The following is a 17030-nucleotide window of genomic DNA, read 5'->3' as shown; positions in this document are numbered from 1 at the left end:
CGTCTATGTCTATTCCCCGTCCAGTATCCAGGAAACATAAGTACATGTTACATAAATGCAAACAAGAAATGCAATTACAGCGCTCTTATGAATTTTTAATGTTTTAACTTTTGAAATTTTGATTTTTTTTTTTGTAGGTTGCAAAAAAAAAGGAATTAGAAAGGAATATGAAACTCGTCCTGTGATAGAAGAGTTCTTTGATGGTGCTAAAGATGTCAGAATCAGTGTTCACATACAACTTAGATTGTCCTTTTAAACATCTATAAACCAACTAGTATTAAATGGTGCTCTTTTTATATATTTATGCATAAGTTTGGTCTTCAATTCTGAGATCATGACTTACTCACTTTAGTTCAGATATTATAATACTTTTCTTCAAAAGCCTGTTTGACACTTAAATTGTCACTGCTTGCACTTAGATATTCCCTGCTCATGCTCAAACTGTATGCTTACACTTAAATATTGAAGATGGATGTTTATGAAAATCTGGATACAGATTTTCATAGACATCCCTTATGCTGCCTCAACAAATTGTGAAACATTTGCTCAAAGAATTTAGTTCTGCTCTCAATTTTTACAGCTCTTTCAAAACCCCCCAACCCCTCGAATACAGTAGATCTCTGCCGCATTAAGGGAACTCTTATTTTTCTTTTCGACTGTCCTGTTACTCCATGCAGTAATTCTTATTGGTGCCTGTCTTCTCTCACACTATAAAACTTGTATTTATAATTCTGTGGCTTTTTTCAAAGACGTTTGAAATAAAAAGGTATGCTTTATGAAAAGCCTGATACTCAGATAAAGAAAGCTCTTTCCTTAATTTTGACCTAATATGTATCTCTTCTGATATATGTAGTAACTCAGGGCTCTGTTCTTGACCCACTTTTAATTTCCCCTTTTTGCTAAATTTTACACTTTTTTTTTTTTCATTTCCATTTATATGTTTAATCTCTGTTGTGTGCTTTTCAAGGCAGATGCTTATCTTTAAATTATGAATTAGGGCCTGCCAGTCTAAATGGAAAAAAAATCTTATAAAACTAATATACTGGTTAATACTTTAGTGTTCAGTCTTATGCTCATGCTTGAGGAAGATTACAATCTAATGAAGTTATATGTATATATTTTTTCTTTTAAGAGAAACATAAACAAATACAGCTGAGGGGTTTCAAGTGTTGTTGTTTTTATTGGAATCCAGACATGAAAATCAGCAAGAAATACATAGCAAAAGTTGGATGAGAATAATAAACATTAATATAACACTTTACTGTTGCACTGTGATTACAGACTGGAGAGGGCACAATATTGTATTTTTCTATGGCACATTCTGCATTGCAGAGGGGGTGACAATTGTATTTGGGGTAACATATTGGCTAAAAAGGAAATGGGGTAATGGTAAATACTGATATAATGAAATCTTATGGATTCATTGGAATGCAGCAATAACATAAGGCCATTGTACTTGAAATACTAAACAAGTCAAGCATTCCACATCACTGGGGGGTACTGCAAGTCACGCCAAGGTAACTGGAAAATAACTCATGGACCTGCAGGGAAAGAGGCTCAAATTCAGTTTTATTCCAAAATGATATTAATGCATTTTAGAAAAATTAAACTTCTTGGAATGTATCATTTAGTGTTTACAACAGTCACTCAGGATAACACTGCAGTAAAAAAAAAAACCTTGACAGTCCATTTAAAAAAAAAAAAAAATCGAATGTGGGAACAACACGATGTAACAGAAATAAGAAAGCCACTGTGCTTTTGTTAAGGATCTCCAAAAAGATTCAAAGTTAATCAATAGACTTCATATTGATTTAGATGAAATGCTGTCTGTATTTCCAATACATTTGTCATTGTTTAATGAAAAATAAAGTGATCAAATATCCTTTTGAACTACTACAGTTTTTTTAATTTTGCACAACCTGCATCATAAAATACTTTGAATAGCCAAACCAAAGTCCTTGAAATAACCTCGTGAGTCAAGTATTAACTTTCACAGCTCTGCCTGTTCTGAACAGGCCACAATCTGATGTCAAAACAGCAAAGTTTCTGCACAGTTCAGACCTAAAAGCAAGACCTCTTTAGATTGTCTTTCACAGTAGGAACTACTACTATGATTCAAATACACCTTTATTCATAAACATCAAAAATAAACATATTTACATTGTTGCTTATACATCATATCATTGAAATATATTTTCCTCTTAAGTAGTAAAATACTTCGGTCTAGTGCTCAGGCTTAACTGTTAAGTGCTCTGTTATTGAGTAACGTTTAGTACTGTATATCTGAGGTTCATGCCAAGCCTGTCCTGTGAGATGCAGCCCTGCAAAGCTGTGCAGCATTTCAATAGTTAACATATTCAAAAGTTAAAATTGATTCAATGCAACTGATAGGATCATGATTATGTTTCATATTCTTAGTCACATTCTATGCAGTGCAGTCAGAGGCTTTTATGGTGCATTATTGTTGTTTGCAAAAGCTTTGTCGTACATCCAAAAACACGTTGGGATGCAATAATCTCATAGGTGAAGCTCATTTCTAAGACAATTTCAGCAACAGCTTAAAGCCTCAGAAACACTTTCATATATTACCATATTTCTGCCTCTTCCAGTTGTTTACTGCGTCTCTATTTTTGTAACCAGTTTGACATTAGCATACAATGCAGACTGGACACAAACAACAGAACAGCATGTTAGGAGCTTAGGAGTAATCTTATGCTGAGTCACTATGATACTGGTAAGACGCTATAGAGGGTTCATCCCAGTAAAAGGGTTTATAGAATCATACAAATAGCACAGAACCAACCAAGTACATGTATTGCACATCTCTACATCACCAACCAAATTGAAATGTGGGAGACAGCAAATGAACACTAAAAAAAACCCATGATATTCACACATGCAAACATTTTATTCACAGAAACAAAAGAAATACCGACACTTAAGACTAATGTTTGTCTTTAAGCCATCATACACAATGAAACTATGAGTAATGTTGATACCAGACAGGGAGTTTTGGAGCTAATATGTAAAGACAGCATGATACTAGTATACATGAAGTCCGACGGGTCTAAAGGATTTGTATGCATTTGAGAGAAAATCAGGAGAAAAAAATTGAAGGATATAATGTGTGCATGAGAGAGAGATGGGGGCAGTTCTGAGAATTCTGTTTTGTTACATCACCTAGCCTTACTCTCAGAGTAAAAGTATACAAAATCTGTTCCACAACCATAGTTTTTTAACCCTTTAACAAAGTAAAAGGCACCTAAGTGATATCCTTTAGGGTCATCACCCAGAGACACTTTAAAGTATATTCCTCTTCTAAAAATAATACATTTTTAGACAATTGACTGGAAGAATAATCACAATATTTGTCGAAGGAAGTCTTTGTGAGGAACAGTATTTGTTAAATGGGTGCAGTCCTTGGTCCTCTTGTCCAAGGTTTGGTTCATAGATCAATAATTTCACTGCTGACACTGGCAGAGTCGTCCTGTCTGCTGACCTCCAGGTAACTCCGTGACCCAGCAGGCCTCCCGGCCCTCCCTCGCACCCTCTCTGAGTCTGGGGTGATGAAAGGCCGTGTATCATCCACGCCATCCTCCCCCAGATTACCTGTTGATGTTCTGGAGGGATGAAGTGACACAGGGCAGGATACTGATGAAGGGACACTTCCTACAGCGTTCCCTGCCCACCTGTGACCCTGGTGAGAGGGTGTTGGGGGAGCAGTCACCTGTCTGCTGGGCACACTGCTAAGAATGCTGCCACCCAGTGGCATGGAAGACTCTGTTGGTGCATCACTGCTCTCTGACAGCATCTGAGGATCACTGTTCCTGCGGAGCCAGGGTCCCTGGCTGACCCCTGAGCCTGGGGAGGGGGACTGTGAGGTGTGGTTCAAAGGATGAAACAAGCTCCCTCCTTCCAGCAGGTGCTCCCGGTGCAGTGCTTCGTCAATGCTGCGGGTCAGGTCAATAGGAGATGGGGGCCTCAGATCAAACTCATAAAAGGACAGTGAAGTGTCCCGGTCCTGATCCAGACTGCCACTGACTGAGCGCTGTGGGGGTGGTCCAATGGGCTGCAGTCTCAGCAGGGAGCCTGAGGAGCCATCAGATACGCCTCGTTCTGCAGAGTGGCCCCGATGGTTGCGTCCCCTGTTGCTGTCTTTGATGCAGCGTGCCTGGACAGAGGGCTGCTCAGGGTTCTGATTCCTGATCAGACTCTTGCTGATGTCAGCTCCAGGACGCTCTTGGCCAGCCCAGTTGTTAGGAACCTCCCCAGTTCCGCCTCCTCCCACCCCATTACTGTCAGACTTTCTACAGGGCTTCCCCCTCAGGCTCTGGACTATCTTGGACCAGCAAGTATGTCTTTGATTGGAGCCAACAGATTGACCAGGGGATGGCAGGTCTCCTGTGGCTCTTCCATCTTGTCCAGCCTCCTCTCTTCTGCCACATCCTTCAGGCCTCCAGAATACCCAGGAACCCAAGACAAGGAGGGAGAAACCCCAGGCAAGCTCGAAGAGACGAGCCCAGAAGTGTACCAGCCACCATCCCCAGTTGAAGCTTGTCCAGTTACCTAACAGTCCATAGAGCCACAGGGTGGCATGAACATGCAGCCCACAGCACAGTGCACCCAGAACTGCACACACTGCAAGCACTCTCCCTAGGCTTGCCCCCATCCTCCTTCTCCCTGTCCAAGCTTTCCTCTGAGCCTCTTCAGGGGCTCCAGGGTAGGGATTCGGAGGGCAGCGTAAACGTGGAAAAACATAGCAGAAGAAGCCCAGGCAGATAATCAAACCCCAGCATAGTGACAGGACCTGAAGTGTGACAGGCACCAAAGGGGAGAGGGCTGGGGAAAGTAGATCCGCTGCCAGGAGCAGGGTACACTGCAACACAGCTAACACAGCCACAAGAGGAGGACGCTCCAAAGTTGAAGGTAACACACTGACTCCTTTCACCCTCATGGCAAGCAGTGCCAGGGCAGCCTGTGCCCACACAAGCAGGTGTAAAGGCAAGTTGTAGAGGGCTGTAACTGCAGGACGAGGAAGGACATTTCTTGTGCCATAGGGGTCAATCAGAAACAAAGTTGCCCGAAGGCCTCCGACCAGAAACAACAGAGCGTTGGCCAGCCCAAGAGCCCCCCGATGTGGACAGTTTGCACCAGGAGACAGGGTGAGGCCAAGAGCAGCTCCAGCAAACAGGAGGAGGAAGAGGCTCGCTGAGCCATAAACATGCAGCTCCCAGGCAAAAGCCAGTGTTCGACTCAGGTCACCCCAGTATAGAAGTGTTGCATTAGGTGAGGGACTGGTACCTGGTGTGGGCGCTGGATTTAAAGTGGAGTGGGGAGCTTGGTGAGGATGTCCTAAAATTATGGAGCGGTTCCTCTGAACAATACCAGTCTGGTATGTGGGACTTAACCTTGTTCGGACAACAGGTACAACACCAGTGGCAAGGAATGAAGAGGTCCCTGGAACAAGAGAAAAAGAGTTTAATTTATTTTTTCTTTATATTAAACTCCAATGTTAGTAGTAAACTTACAGGATAATTTAAGATACTTTCTTGTAATTGTATGCAATACGACAAAATGTCTTTAGTTTATTTCCTAATGCCATTGTTGTAAATAGCTGAGTTCATATAAAGGGTACATGTAATTCTATTTTAGAGCCACTAGAGGGGGGGAGCTCACCATCAGAGGGGCTCAGTTCAACATTTAAACTTAATCAGTTCCACAGAGACACATTGTCTCAGGTGTTTGTAAACCAAATAAATATGAAGACAGTGTCCAATAAAAAATCTCACTTTTAGAGTGTCATTGACCTGTCCTTTTAAAATTCAAATTACATTTGAATCAGTTCATCTCTCTGGCTTTCCTCTTTTGCCTGGTTAGTTTAGATATGTGCATGAGCGGCAACATTACATCCCAGCGTATGGCTTGTTATGGAAATAACCTGAAACACAGCCAGTGCACCTTTGTGCAAAAATAGTTGTACAGAACACACATCATGAATATTTACTTGTAAAGGCACACGACTGCACATGTAACCAAATAGAGGCACAATATCTCAGCTGACAAAGTGTGGATAATGTTTTACATATTCACTGAAAGTGTAACAAGGTATCGCTTTCATTTACATTAAAGTATTTTTAAAAAGATCCTTATTTTTTAGGAAAGTGTACTCACTCTCATTATGATTGGAATACCCAGCTTCCAAATGTTTCACACTGGATAAAACTCATCATCATTTACTAAGTGGCAATTGTGTAGCCTAATTAGATTATGTCATCAAAAAAGGAACATCTAAATTACATAACACCAAACAGAGTCACAACACAGCCATGAACAAGGAAACGCTCAAACCATTCAGATCTTCATTTTACAATAAAACACAACCTCGTCAAAAAATACAGTTGGTTTAATAAGCTTCCTCATGGTACTAAAGGTCACCTTACATGATAAACAAATCAGTAATAAAACAGACCATAAACAAGATGGATCATGGGACAATAGAACACCTTGACACTTGTGTATCTCATCCTCCTTATCTCCCTTTTCTTTCTTTCTCTCTCCCTCTCTTTCTTTCTCTCTTGGTTTCTCAAGCTCACACATACTTCTGTTTGTTCAAGGCACTCCACCTTATCCGCCTGCAATACCCTGGAAACACCCAACACCATTATAATCATGACGTCATTCATCACCAAGGGCTTTGTTAACTAATAGTATAGAAATGACAAAGCTTTAATAGAAAAGATACAATAACTGACTGAGCACAAGGGAATGGTGTAAATCACGTTGCTATGTACTTTATGTTAAAACAGCAAACACAAAAATATGACTGTGACTGATGGGTCACTCAGAGAAAGTGGTCTTGAAACACATCTTAAGAATTGTTTTAAACAAACGAGTGTTAACTTGATTGATGGTGGAACAACATAATATGTGTTCAAATGCCTGAAGGGATAGTTCAGATTTTTTTTAAAAGGGGGTTGAAGAGGCGATGTATGAAGTCTTCTAGGCAAAATTCATATTGACTTGTACAGTATAGATCCAGTGAGCAGCAGGCGGAGGAAGACATATGTGATGTGTGTTTTTTAAATAAATTAGGTAAATTATGTGGTACAAATGGCCCCCATCTGCTACAACGTTTAGCCTCGCTTCCGTGCCAGCATTCAGGCTGGTTTCTAAATAAAGGAGGGGTCGAGCTGACCGGGATCTCCTGTGGCTTATACATTTACTATCGACTAGTCCTTTATACAACCTCACAAATAAAGGAACTATCCCTTTAAACAATCAGCCTTCTAGAGGACTTAAAGCCCATCCTCACAGAAGACATCTATAAAGCCGACACACTGACTAATGACTCACTCCAACATGTGTTCTGCTTCCTGGCACCCCCCTCTCTCCAACCCTCCTGTCACTCAAACACACAAGTTTAACTTTCAGACTCACATAGGCGAATACTTAGCCTGAAGATCACAGACACACTTCTTTATTTATAAAGGTATGTTTTACTTCCTTCCCTCAAACTTTTTTTTCCTCTACAGGAGCAAGGTCCAGACACATTCCAGATGTTCTGATCAAATTTCACAGCTGCATACACTTAAAGACTACCCCAACTCTTGAGTGTTTCACTTTAACACACCTACACGCTGCTTTCACTGCCTTATATGTCCACGAGTTGCAAAGGATTACAAAAATAAATATCCCGTTCCTTCTCAAAGGACACACATTCATTTATGACCCAGATCCAAATGTGGACACATACATGCATACAGTACAACCTAGTAGGTATAGGCTGTTAATGAAATTGTCCTTTTGGGATAATTAATGTCTGAATCTGAATCTGAGTACTGACATAGTACTCGGCTGTTAGTTCTTCCAACGGCTAGCCAAGAAAATGACTTAAAGACTTGTGCTCATGGAACAAGAGAGCCTGAACAACATTAAGATGTTTTTCTCATGGTATCGTAGTGACTGCCTCATATACTCCATGTGTCATGCTTTTCCTCTTTCCTTTCCTTTTTCCTCAAGTCCCCTCCCTTCATCCCTTTCTCCTTGCATCTGGATTGAATTACCATTCCTCCTCTCTGCATTTCTATGCTTATACCTTTTCTTCTACCACACTTTCACCCACCCCATCTAGCCTCTCATCTGTATTCCCAGCATTCTCTTTTCAGACCCTACTTTCCTCTTGTCTTTCTCTCTTTGCATGGCTGTGATTCTACCCGCCCCCTCTTGAACCCTCCCTCTCACCTCCTGCTCATACTTTCTTCCCTCGCTTAGTCTACCCCACACAGATACCACCCCACTTTCCATGGAAATTTTTTTTTTTTCTGTTTCTTTCCCCCCTTTGAAGCTAAGTCCAGATTCTTCCAGTAAAAAAGTTGCAGCTGCATAAACATTTCCTTTTTTTCTTAATCAAAGGATAAAGGACAGTCAAATTCTAGACAAATACAAAGCACAGGGCCCTCCTTTCTTACCTGCCCTTGACAGCTGTATAGTTGTGCTGGCTGTATTTCTTCCATGTTGTGCTGTTTTGTTGGGTTGATTTGTTTTTTTGGCTGATGTTATTTCAGCCTCTTGAGTAGTAGTAAGCTTCATGGTTGTAGATGTGGTTGTTGACTGCTGTGTTGTGGCAGTGACTGGTTGCCCTGCAGTCTGTGTCGGTTTGTCGACAGAGCCAGTGGTGTCATTTGCTGTCTGGGGCGATGTCTCTTCAGAAGATTCCCGCTTCGGAGTATCTCTGGCAGTGGAAGGAGTGCTCGCTGTCAGCTCACCTTAAAAAAACATAGGAAAAGACTCATTTATGTCATGGTGTAAATCATTTTTTCACGCTGCATTTATTCTAGTAGGTTAGAATCCTCACCTGTTAACACAACTGTCCGAGGTGTCGCCTGTGTTACCACAGGGGAAAGTGTGGCTCTGGTTTCAGTCTGTGGTGTGGTAGAGATTTTACTGGCTGTTGTAAGCCCAAACAGGCGAGGCTTTGCACTGTGACTGTCCGTTGGTGGTATTTTCACATCAGAAACTTTAGATATGGCAGTCTGTGTGTGAGGCCGATACTGTGCCATTTCATCAGCATCTGTTGGCGCAGGGACAGGTGACTCCTTCTCCACAGTGGGACTACTACCTGACCCCAACTCCAGCAAATCATCCTCCTCATTATCTTTAACAGATTCCCTCTGTGGATTTTCTGCTGTCACAGGTTTAACACCTGCAGACTCAAGGACAGCAGAGGAGGGCAGAGTGGGCAAAGGTGGAGGTGAGCCTTTTGTAGGCACATCTCCTTTTGCTAATGAAGTGCTCATTGCTAAACTAGCCATATCAGTCCTGGGCCTGGAGGCAGTTGGTTGAGTTAAAACCGGCCCTCTGCTGAGGTTCTGTGTAGAAAGGGCAGATATAAAAGAAGAAGAGGACTGTGCAGGAGGACGGGATGTTCTTTGACCCTGTGTCACTGCAGCCGTAGTTGTCACTCTATCCCGGGCTGTAGCTCTGACGGGCACATCACTACGCCCTCTGGGAGGCAAAGAAGGCCAAAATCTCGGACTCTGCATGGTTGGCTGAGATGAAGAGTTAATAGGGGGGTTTGAAAGAAGGAAGGAAGGGGAAGAGCCAACGATGGTCTGGGCATCTGAAGGATAAAGGAGGGAGAGAAGGAAGCCAAGGAGAAGGAGAGACGTGGCCATGGTCCGCCTTTGACTGGTCAGCAGCGACTGGTCCCTCAGCTCTCTAGCTGTCCTCTCTGTATCACACCATTCTTCCACTGTGGTACTGTTGACAGAAAAACAGGACATTTTTACAATACGGGATTATAAGGAGACTTAAAAAACACAAAAGCACTGTTGGTATCTATGTATATAAATTGCACAAACAGAGCTAAAATCCTTTTTCAGCTCAAACCTCTGCAGATTTCTAAAAATGTTCAACTTCATTCATAAAACTGTGAAAATCTGTCAAACTTATAATGTCTTATATGAGTGTGTGTGGTAGCCCTGCTATGCTGATGCAGGAGGCAGGTCAATGAAACTGCCACAGGGTTTTAGCAGCATGACATCAGCAGACACACAGGTTGAGTTAAGGTGTCTGCTTTCAGAATGCATGGCACTTACAACGTCGCACACTGACGCTCATAAAGACAGGAGTTCAGCATGTTAGTTATATAACACGTAGCACAAACTAAATCAACAAGACAAAAAAAGGAATTGCACGTGGTTTTCTTCAGTGGCTGTTCACTATTTCTGCCTTTAAATATGTTCTTTGGACTCCTCTCAGGTTTCCTCTTGAGACTTTTGTTCCAATCCTCACTTTTCTGCTACTTTTGTTTTGAGTCATGGATGCCAGTGGCCGACAGCTGGAACACACCAAGTGGTGAAGCGCCAAGAGCCCAGGCAGTGACACACAGAACACCCCCCCACCCCCAGCCCTTAAGGATTATGCAATACCTACGAGTCATCCATCTAAACAGCAGCCAGTCATGTCCCTTCTTTAAAACATTCACCTCTTATCAAAAAACATCCCTTTTCTTCCACTGTTTGAGCCTCTGACTAACATGAGCCTCTCTTGTTCATACCAGTATCTACATATGACTCACAGTGGGAGATGACCTTGAGGAGCTGCAGTCACGATCATGCTGAAACTTCAGATGAAATAGGAGGAGGGAATGTACGGAAAATAGAAATCTATGGGAGAATTCATTGTGCAGCGTATGACTCACCGAGGGTCCATTCAAAGAGGCGATGTCTAGCTCACTGAAACACTGTGGCTGCACACCGCTGTTGGCATGTATATATCGTGCTCTTGGACCCAAGTCGGATGTGAGTATTTCTTGTGAGCGTATGTTAAGAACACGTTTAAGTATGTGTGTAAGCACGAGGGGTCAGTCACCAAGCAAGAAGTCACAAGTCATACTATTTGAAGACATTAGTGCACACAAATACAATCTTGTCTCGCTTACTGGCTCGTCTTGTACTCGGCTGTGTTTTGTTTTCCTTTTTGATTAGAGCAACTGGAGAGAAAAACTGTCCATGAGTACAGCAATAGAGGCAGAAGTCTATCTCAATCTCCACCTACTCACAGGAGCTTCAGTGTTTTCTTTTTCTGCCTGAGCCACTTCTTCTACTCCGAGTCTAATCGGCCAATCCAGCATCTGATTAATGGCTTTTCCTTTCTGTTTCTCTTGCTGAGTTATTTCAACACAGTCTAACAGCATGCCCCTATGTGTAGGTCGAACGAGAGCTCGGAGATATTGAGATAAGGTGGATAGGGAACGTAGAAATAAGAAAGATACGCAGGAAAGACGGGGGAGATAAAGATGGACGGTTGGAGAAGATGGAGGAGGCTCGATGATGGAATTGAAGCTGACAACGGAGGGAAGTGCGTAGGGAGGGGAGCAGGAATCAAAGCAATCAGTGACAGAATTAAGACTGAGAGGAGTGTTGGAGGAGGCTGTAAATTTAGAGGATGTGGAGATGGCTCTTGGATAGGAACTGACAGAAAGTAAGAAGCAGAAAATTTGAGCAAAATAAGAGTCACAAGAAAGCTGTATTTCAGGATAAGCAGGTTTGTTGTGGTCAAAGCAAAGCCATGGTGGTCTGTCGGGGAAGGCATGCGGAGAAACTGAGCCCACTTCACCTTTCCTCTGAGGTCAAGAGGCAGGTGAGAAGTCTCGAGCAGTCATGGACAAACAACATAAATAGTGAGAAATTGCTCTTAGTCAACAGACCACTATCTGTATCCAATGGGATCCAGCATGCCTCAGCCTATGTATTAGTATTAAAAAAGAGATTAATGTGTTCAATAAGATTTCCAGAGAGGACAGAAACAAGCTGCTGCTGTTTTGGAAACGCTGTCATCATTAATCTCATCTCCACACACGGGCCATAGGCGCAAACACGCAGCCACACACATGCTGGCCGTTAACCAAAATTTGGACTGGATTTACACAACCTGATTTTCCATTATGCTAATACGAATGGAGTAAATTTAAGCTGATTGGTGACTCCCTAAGCAGTCTGAATAACATGCCAGAAACTGGCAACCATGCATGACAAAGACTAGATCAGTGTAATCAGCTTGTTTAGAGTTTCCCCTGAATATAAACCGGCATGCTTGTAGTCGACCAACGTGCACCGTTTCATTTCTACATCCACTGCGACAGAAAAATACAGACACACATGCTCATGAGTAAGACGGCATGATTGTCCCAGAGGGAGAAGGCAGATGGGTGCCGGGTCAGTGAGACTATTTTTATCGTGTTCAGCTCCTCGGGGTGGAGAGGCACTCACTCTGTATTATATTTGCAGTGGAGTTTGCATGTTGTGTAGATGTCGTCACTCTCTCCAGCACAATACGTTCTTTATCCAGAGCAGGAAATGCCAACGGATAATAGCCAATATTGCAGCTGCAAGCAACAATCTGAAGATTACTACAAACTCCTTGCCCGCAGTATAAACCTGCTGGTTATACAATAACATGACTCAGTACAGCACAGCTGCTACTAATCTATTTATCATTGCAGTAGTGATGTCATGTCTACACTAATGCAAATGCAAATGTCTGTAGTTTACATAGGAAAGTGTGCTGAGGGAGACAGATGGGTGGTGAAGTTTTTTTTTTTTTTTTTTTTTTTTTCAAATGATCTCCCTCTTCTCTGCCAGATTCCAAAAAAAAGTCTGGCAGTGAACATTTTCCATCAATTTGTGTGAATGTTTCCAGTGGCAAGCATGAGTCTGTAGTGGACAGAAGGACCTGTGTCTTTTACACAGGTCCTACATGAGGACTGGATATCCAACCTAAAACAGCAAAATGTAACTTAAGCATAGAGAAGAGACAATTTCCAAAGACCGAAAGATAACATTCTGTGTCTGGTCACACTTTAAAGGTAATTGATTTCATGTTTCATCAAAAAGGTATTGGACAGTAGATTGTTGAGGGACATGAATGGATGTACCAGGAATTAAATCACAAATTGTTAAGTTATAACCATAAATGCCAACCCAACGGACTGCAAAACAAAGCTTGTACCGATTTCCAAGGTATCCATCCAATACTTGTTGAGAAAGTGTGAACCACAGTGGTTGCTAGTTTGGCTGAAAATGCCACAGTCCTAGTCTTTATCTGTGTATGGGAATATCTGTGGACACAAACTTCTTTTTATGCCAGTGTGTGAGATTTAGACAATGCCTGGAGTGGAGAGTATAACCATCATCACCTGAGTTGATTTGTAGCATCCCATTATCCCTCTAATTAGCAGAATTTAACCATCAAATTCACTCATGACCAGAGGGGCTCTCATTCGAGAAGAAAAAGGCCACAAGGAAGATCAGAAGTGGGTCAGTAGAATGTAAAAGAAGGCGATGATGATGATTGCAACGCGAGAGAGGTAGTAGCAGTGTTTTTGCAGGGTGAGCACATATGGAAAGACACAGATGGCAAAGATAGAGGACTAGTAAAGATTGACAGAGAAAACGAGGCTGTGTGTCACCGAGGTCTGCTGCACTGCAACGTTTCCTCAGTCCAAAAACAGGCAGTTAAGTATTACTCGCCATGCAGATGTGTAACTTGTTTGTACCGCACTATGCAAGGGGGAGAGGTGAGACTGAGAAGCCGTCTATGTATGTGAATCTGTGAATACGTGAGACACATAGAGAAACAGAGAGGGGGGGAAATGGGAGTATGTGTGGTTAACTTGGTATGCGGGTAGTGGGGGAGGCCGCCAGTTTAACCGTTACAAATTCCACACCTTGAAATAACATATGGATTCCAAACTGCTCTCTCAATATTCTCTTTCTTATCTCAATAATAGCTGCCACATTCAAATCATCCAATAAAACAGGAACACAATTAAGATGTGTATTTATATATCGTGAGGTGTATGAGCTTTTCAACGGAATTAAACGCTCGGCAGGAAGTTTTCAGGCAAGGTCACCCAACTCCTGCACCTCTGCCTTAGACTAAAGCTGTCCATTTAGCTCTTAAGACAAACCAAAGCCTGTTAAAGATGCCTCTCTCGTGGTGCTCCACTGCCTGAGGGGGTGCCAAAACTCCCGCGGAGCACGCGACCACACAACGAGGTCATGTTATATGAGGAGAGGAGGCTCCAGAACCAATCGTGGATGCTTTTGATCCCCAGTTGAAGAGGATGTCCAGCTTAAAATTGCTGAGCTGCAAAACATGTTTGAGTGATATTCTGCCTTCATGCAAGCCACAGATCAAAGGCTGAAGGTCAGCTTTTAAGGGTGAGGCATTTGAACTGCACCGTGGAGTCTATGGGATATACCGCACACGCACACATTCTTAAGAGACACATCACTCTGAATTCAGGGGTAACACACAAGCTACAATTGTTGACATTTGATAGGTAACAAATGAAAGAAGGTTCACTAATAAAATAACTTTTATTGTCTTCAGGGATTCTTTGGATAACCGTTAATTGACCAATAACACAGTCCCAAAAACACAACCTGAGAGAAAGTGAATCTGGTGACTGATATAGACAGCTGCTAAACCACTTCAGCCACAAAAACACTTTCAGTAAAACAGATTACAGGCATACCAAGTCATAACTGTTTGCCTGCTTCAGGGAATAAACCACAGTTCAACTTCAACCCAAGACTTACACTGTTACATCTGGTTGCAATAAAATGCCTGCTGTGTTAAATGGGGTGTTGTGTGGCAATCGTTGAACTTGCAAACAGATTGTATGTATATAAAAGCTACAGTATTATTTTGGAGGCCTCTCTGAGCATTTAACATTATATTAGCCACTGCCAAAAACCAAAAAAAAAAGTCCATTGCCATTAAAGAGCCTCAGGACAGATCATGTCTAGAGCTTAGTGGGTTTGTGCTTCGTGTGATTTATGCTTTATTTTCCATTCTGCAAAAGCTATTCTGTTATGGACAGTCTGTTCTGGGAAGTGTGTTATGTCTATGTTAACTGGAAGGTGTGCTATTATTTCACGGTGCTGCCAGTTTGAACGCATCTGGCCAAATAGGTTATATGGGGTGATTGATAACTCTTTTTAGCACAAGATGTAAAATATCTAAAGGGTACTAAATATATACTGACGTGTGCAGTGCATCGTCACCTGCTTTTCTACACTGATGTACCTTTTAAAAACCCCACTTCTGTGTCCAAGAACCCAATAAATCTCTCTTAAGCTGCTTTACACATGGACAAGGCCTTTTCCCCCATTGTCAGTGAATCAAGGCGAGGCTGTTCTTCTGTTGAATCACAGCTGACAGGGCTCTGCCTTTTATCCAGCAGCACTATAGGCAGGCTTGAGCAGTCTCTTCAGTGAGCGGCACATTCCCGCCCCCCCTTCTTCGCACCCTTTAACAGCTGGATGCGTTCACACCCTAATTAAGGTAGGCACAGGTGTATAGCCTACAAATCCTCTGTATGTTGCACCCCACCATTCACAGACAAGATCTAACCTAACAGTTGCCCAATTCATGAAAAACCTAGTACCAAAATGTATCACCACAATTCAATCATCTTACATACTAGAATGATTTGGAAGCTATCACTATTAGTGTGTCAAATTAAGGTTCCGCTTTCCGTACTTAACATACAGGACTTCATGAATGAACATTAGGATTAATAGCCTAATAATAGAGCGTATTTGTCCTAACGTCAGGTGCAGGGCAATTGCATCATTTGGGTCACTTTAGACTAATTAAATTAGCAGTTTAATAAAGTGAAAGGCTTCATAACTATACAATTTAGCAAGTAGCCTAATTAAACACACGTGGCCGGTAACAAGAAAACGCGGTAGTTATAAAGTGCGTGTAAACTCTGCTACTGTAACTGATTGTTGTAGCCTATTTGGTAAATTATAATATTGTTTGAGGGAACAATTCGACCAATTTAGAGTATTTTTCTGTACGTACACCTACTTATGGTAACAAGGTGGTGTTATTTAGCACTGGTCACGATAAACACTCAGGAGTTATTGCGTGTTGGGCTATACGGGAAGATGTCGTGACGCTTTAATTGACCCGACTGCGTTGTGCACTAACCTAAGCTTCAAGTTTACTTTCCTTGATAAGCTGTGACATAAACTACGTAGGCCTAGTGCCAGTCGGGCAACCCAGTACAGGTACAATTGCTAAGATACGTTTGAGTTGAGTAGCCTACAGCTCATTGTCTCTAAACCTGAACCGCGGCACAGGTAGAGACTACGTCACTGCGCAAAGTATCGCCGCATAGCAGCCACTCCACTACTGTTATCTTAAGTCCATCTGTTCTCCTCAACAAAAAAAAAAAATACCTGCAGATCTATGTAGCTCCTCTCCGATGGCGTCCTCTGCGGCAGGGTATGGGATAAGGAGATACCAAGGAAAATGTGTATCCTCAGTCCAGGTTAAGCGCTAATTTCCCTTTGTATACAACGCAAATCCACATAAGAGTTGAAAACGGTCCTCTCTCGAAATACAGAAGGGTTGCGATCAGCAGCCTCGTACCTCTGCCAGTCGTCAAGGCATGAGCAAATACAGAGATGCACGCCCCCTCCAACCGCTCCATCTCACTCCGCATCTCTCCCTCCCTCTCATTTTTTTTTTTTTTCTCTCTTGACAGGCGGATAAACACGATCGCCTTTTCTACCTTGCTGCTACCAACCTGCCGCCTGGCTCGTCTGTTACGCAACAGCACCAGCAGTCCGGCACGCACTTTAGAATTGATCTCCCCTCTCACCTTATTGGCTACCTTTTTCCCCACAAAGCAGCATGCTCAGACGTAACCTGCTGGAAATATGACGACATAGCAGCATCATCATAATCATCATCATCACACAGCATGCAGTGCCACTATCCAGGTTCTGTTATTTATTTATTTATTTTTCTCTTGGAACATAGCTAGAAATGAGGTGCCATACTCAGGGCTGGGTAGTTAAAGTTGTGTGAAAGCAGAGTCATGTGGAGACAAGTGAGGAGGCACCTGACATTTCTGGCACAGCGGTGCAGCAGTAGCGAGGACAATGAGCTGGGAACCGAGCTGTGCATGAAACTCTAGCTCCTGGCCTCTAACCCGGGTTTGTAGA

The 17030-nt window shown here is 42.5% G+C and overlaps 1 protein-coding gene across 1 annotated transcript; it reads right to left on the bottom strand.

The window, feature by feature from the left end:
• Positions 1 to 1156: 1156 nt before the first annotated feature.
• Positions 1157 to 16656, bottom strand: LOC109980948 (proline-rich transmembrane protein 3). Its single transcript, XM_020629531.3, has 4 exons — positions 16260 to 16656; positions 8855 to 9759; positions 8469 to 8765; positions 1157 to 5457 (listed from the first exon to the last, which is right to left on the bottom strand). The coding sequence occupies exons 2-4, from the start codon at positions 9672 to 9674 to the stop codon at positions 3446 to 3448; spliced, it is 3129 nt and encodes a 1042-aa protein (XP_020485187.2). The 5' UTR covers positions 9675 to 9759; positions 16260 to 16656; the 3' UTR covers positions 1157 to 3445.
• Between the last annotated feature and the right edge of the window lie 374 nt (positions 16657 to 17030).

The sequence above is a fragment of the Labrus bergylta genome, chromosome 12 (assembly GCF_963930695.1).
Source record: "Labrus bergylta chromosome 12, fLabBer1.1, whole genome shotgun sequence".
Lineage (NCBI taxonomy): Eukaryota > Metazoa > Chordata > Actinopteri > Labriformes > Labridae > Labrus > Labrus bergylta.
The sequence above is the reverse complement of the archived record's forward strand: the minus strand, read 5'-3'. Positions and strand labels throughout refer to the sequence as shown.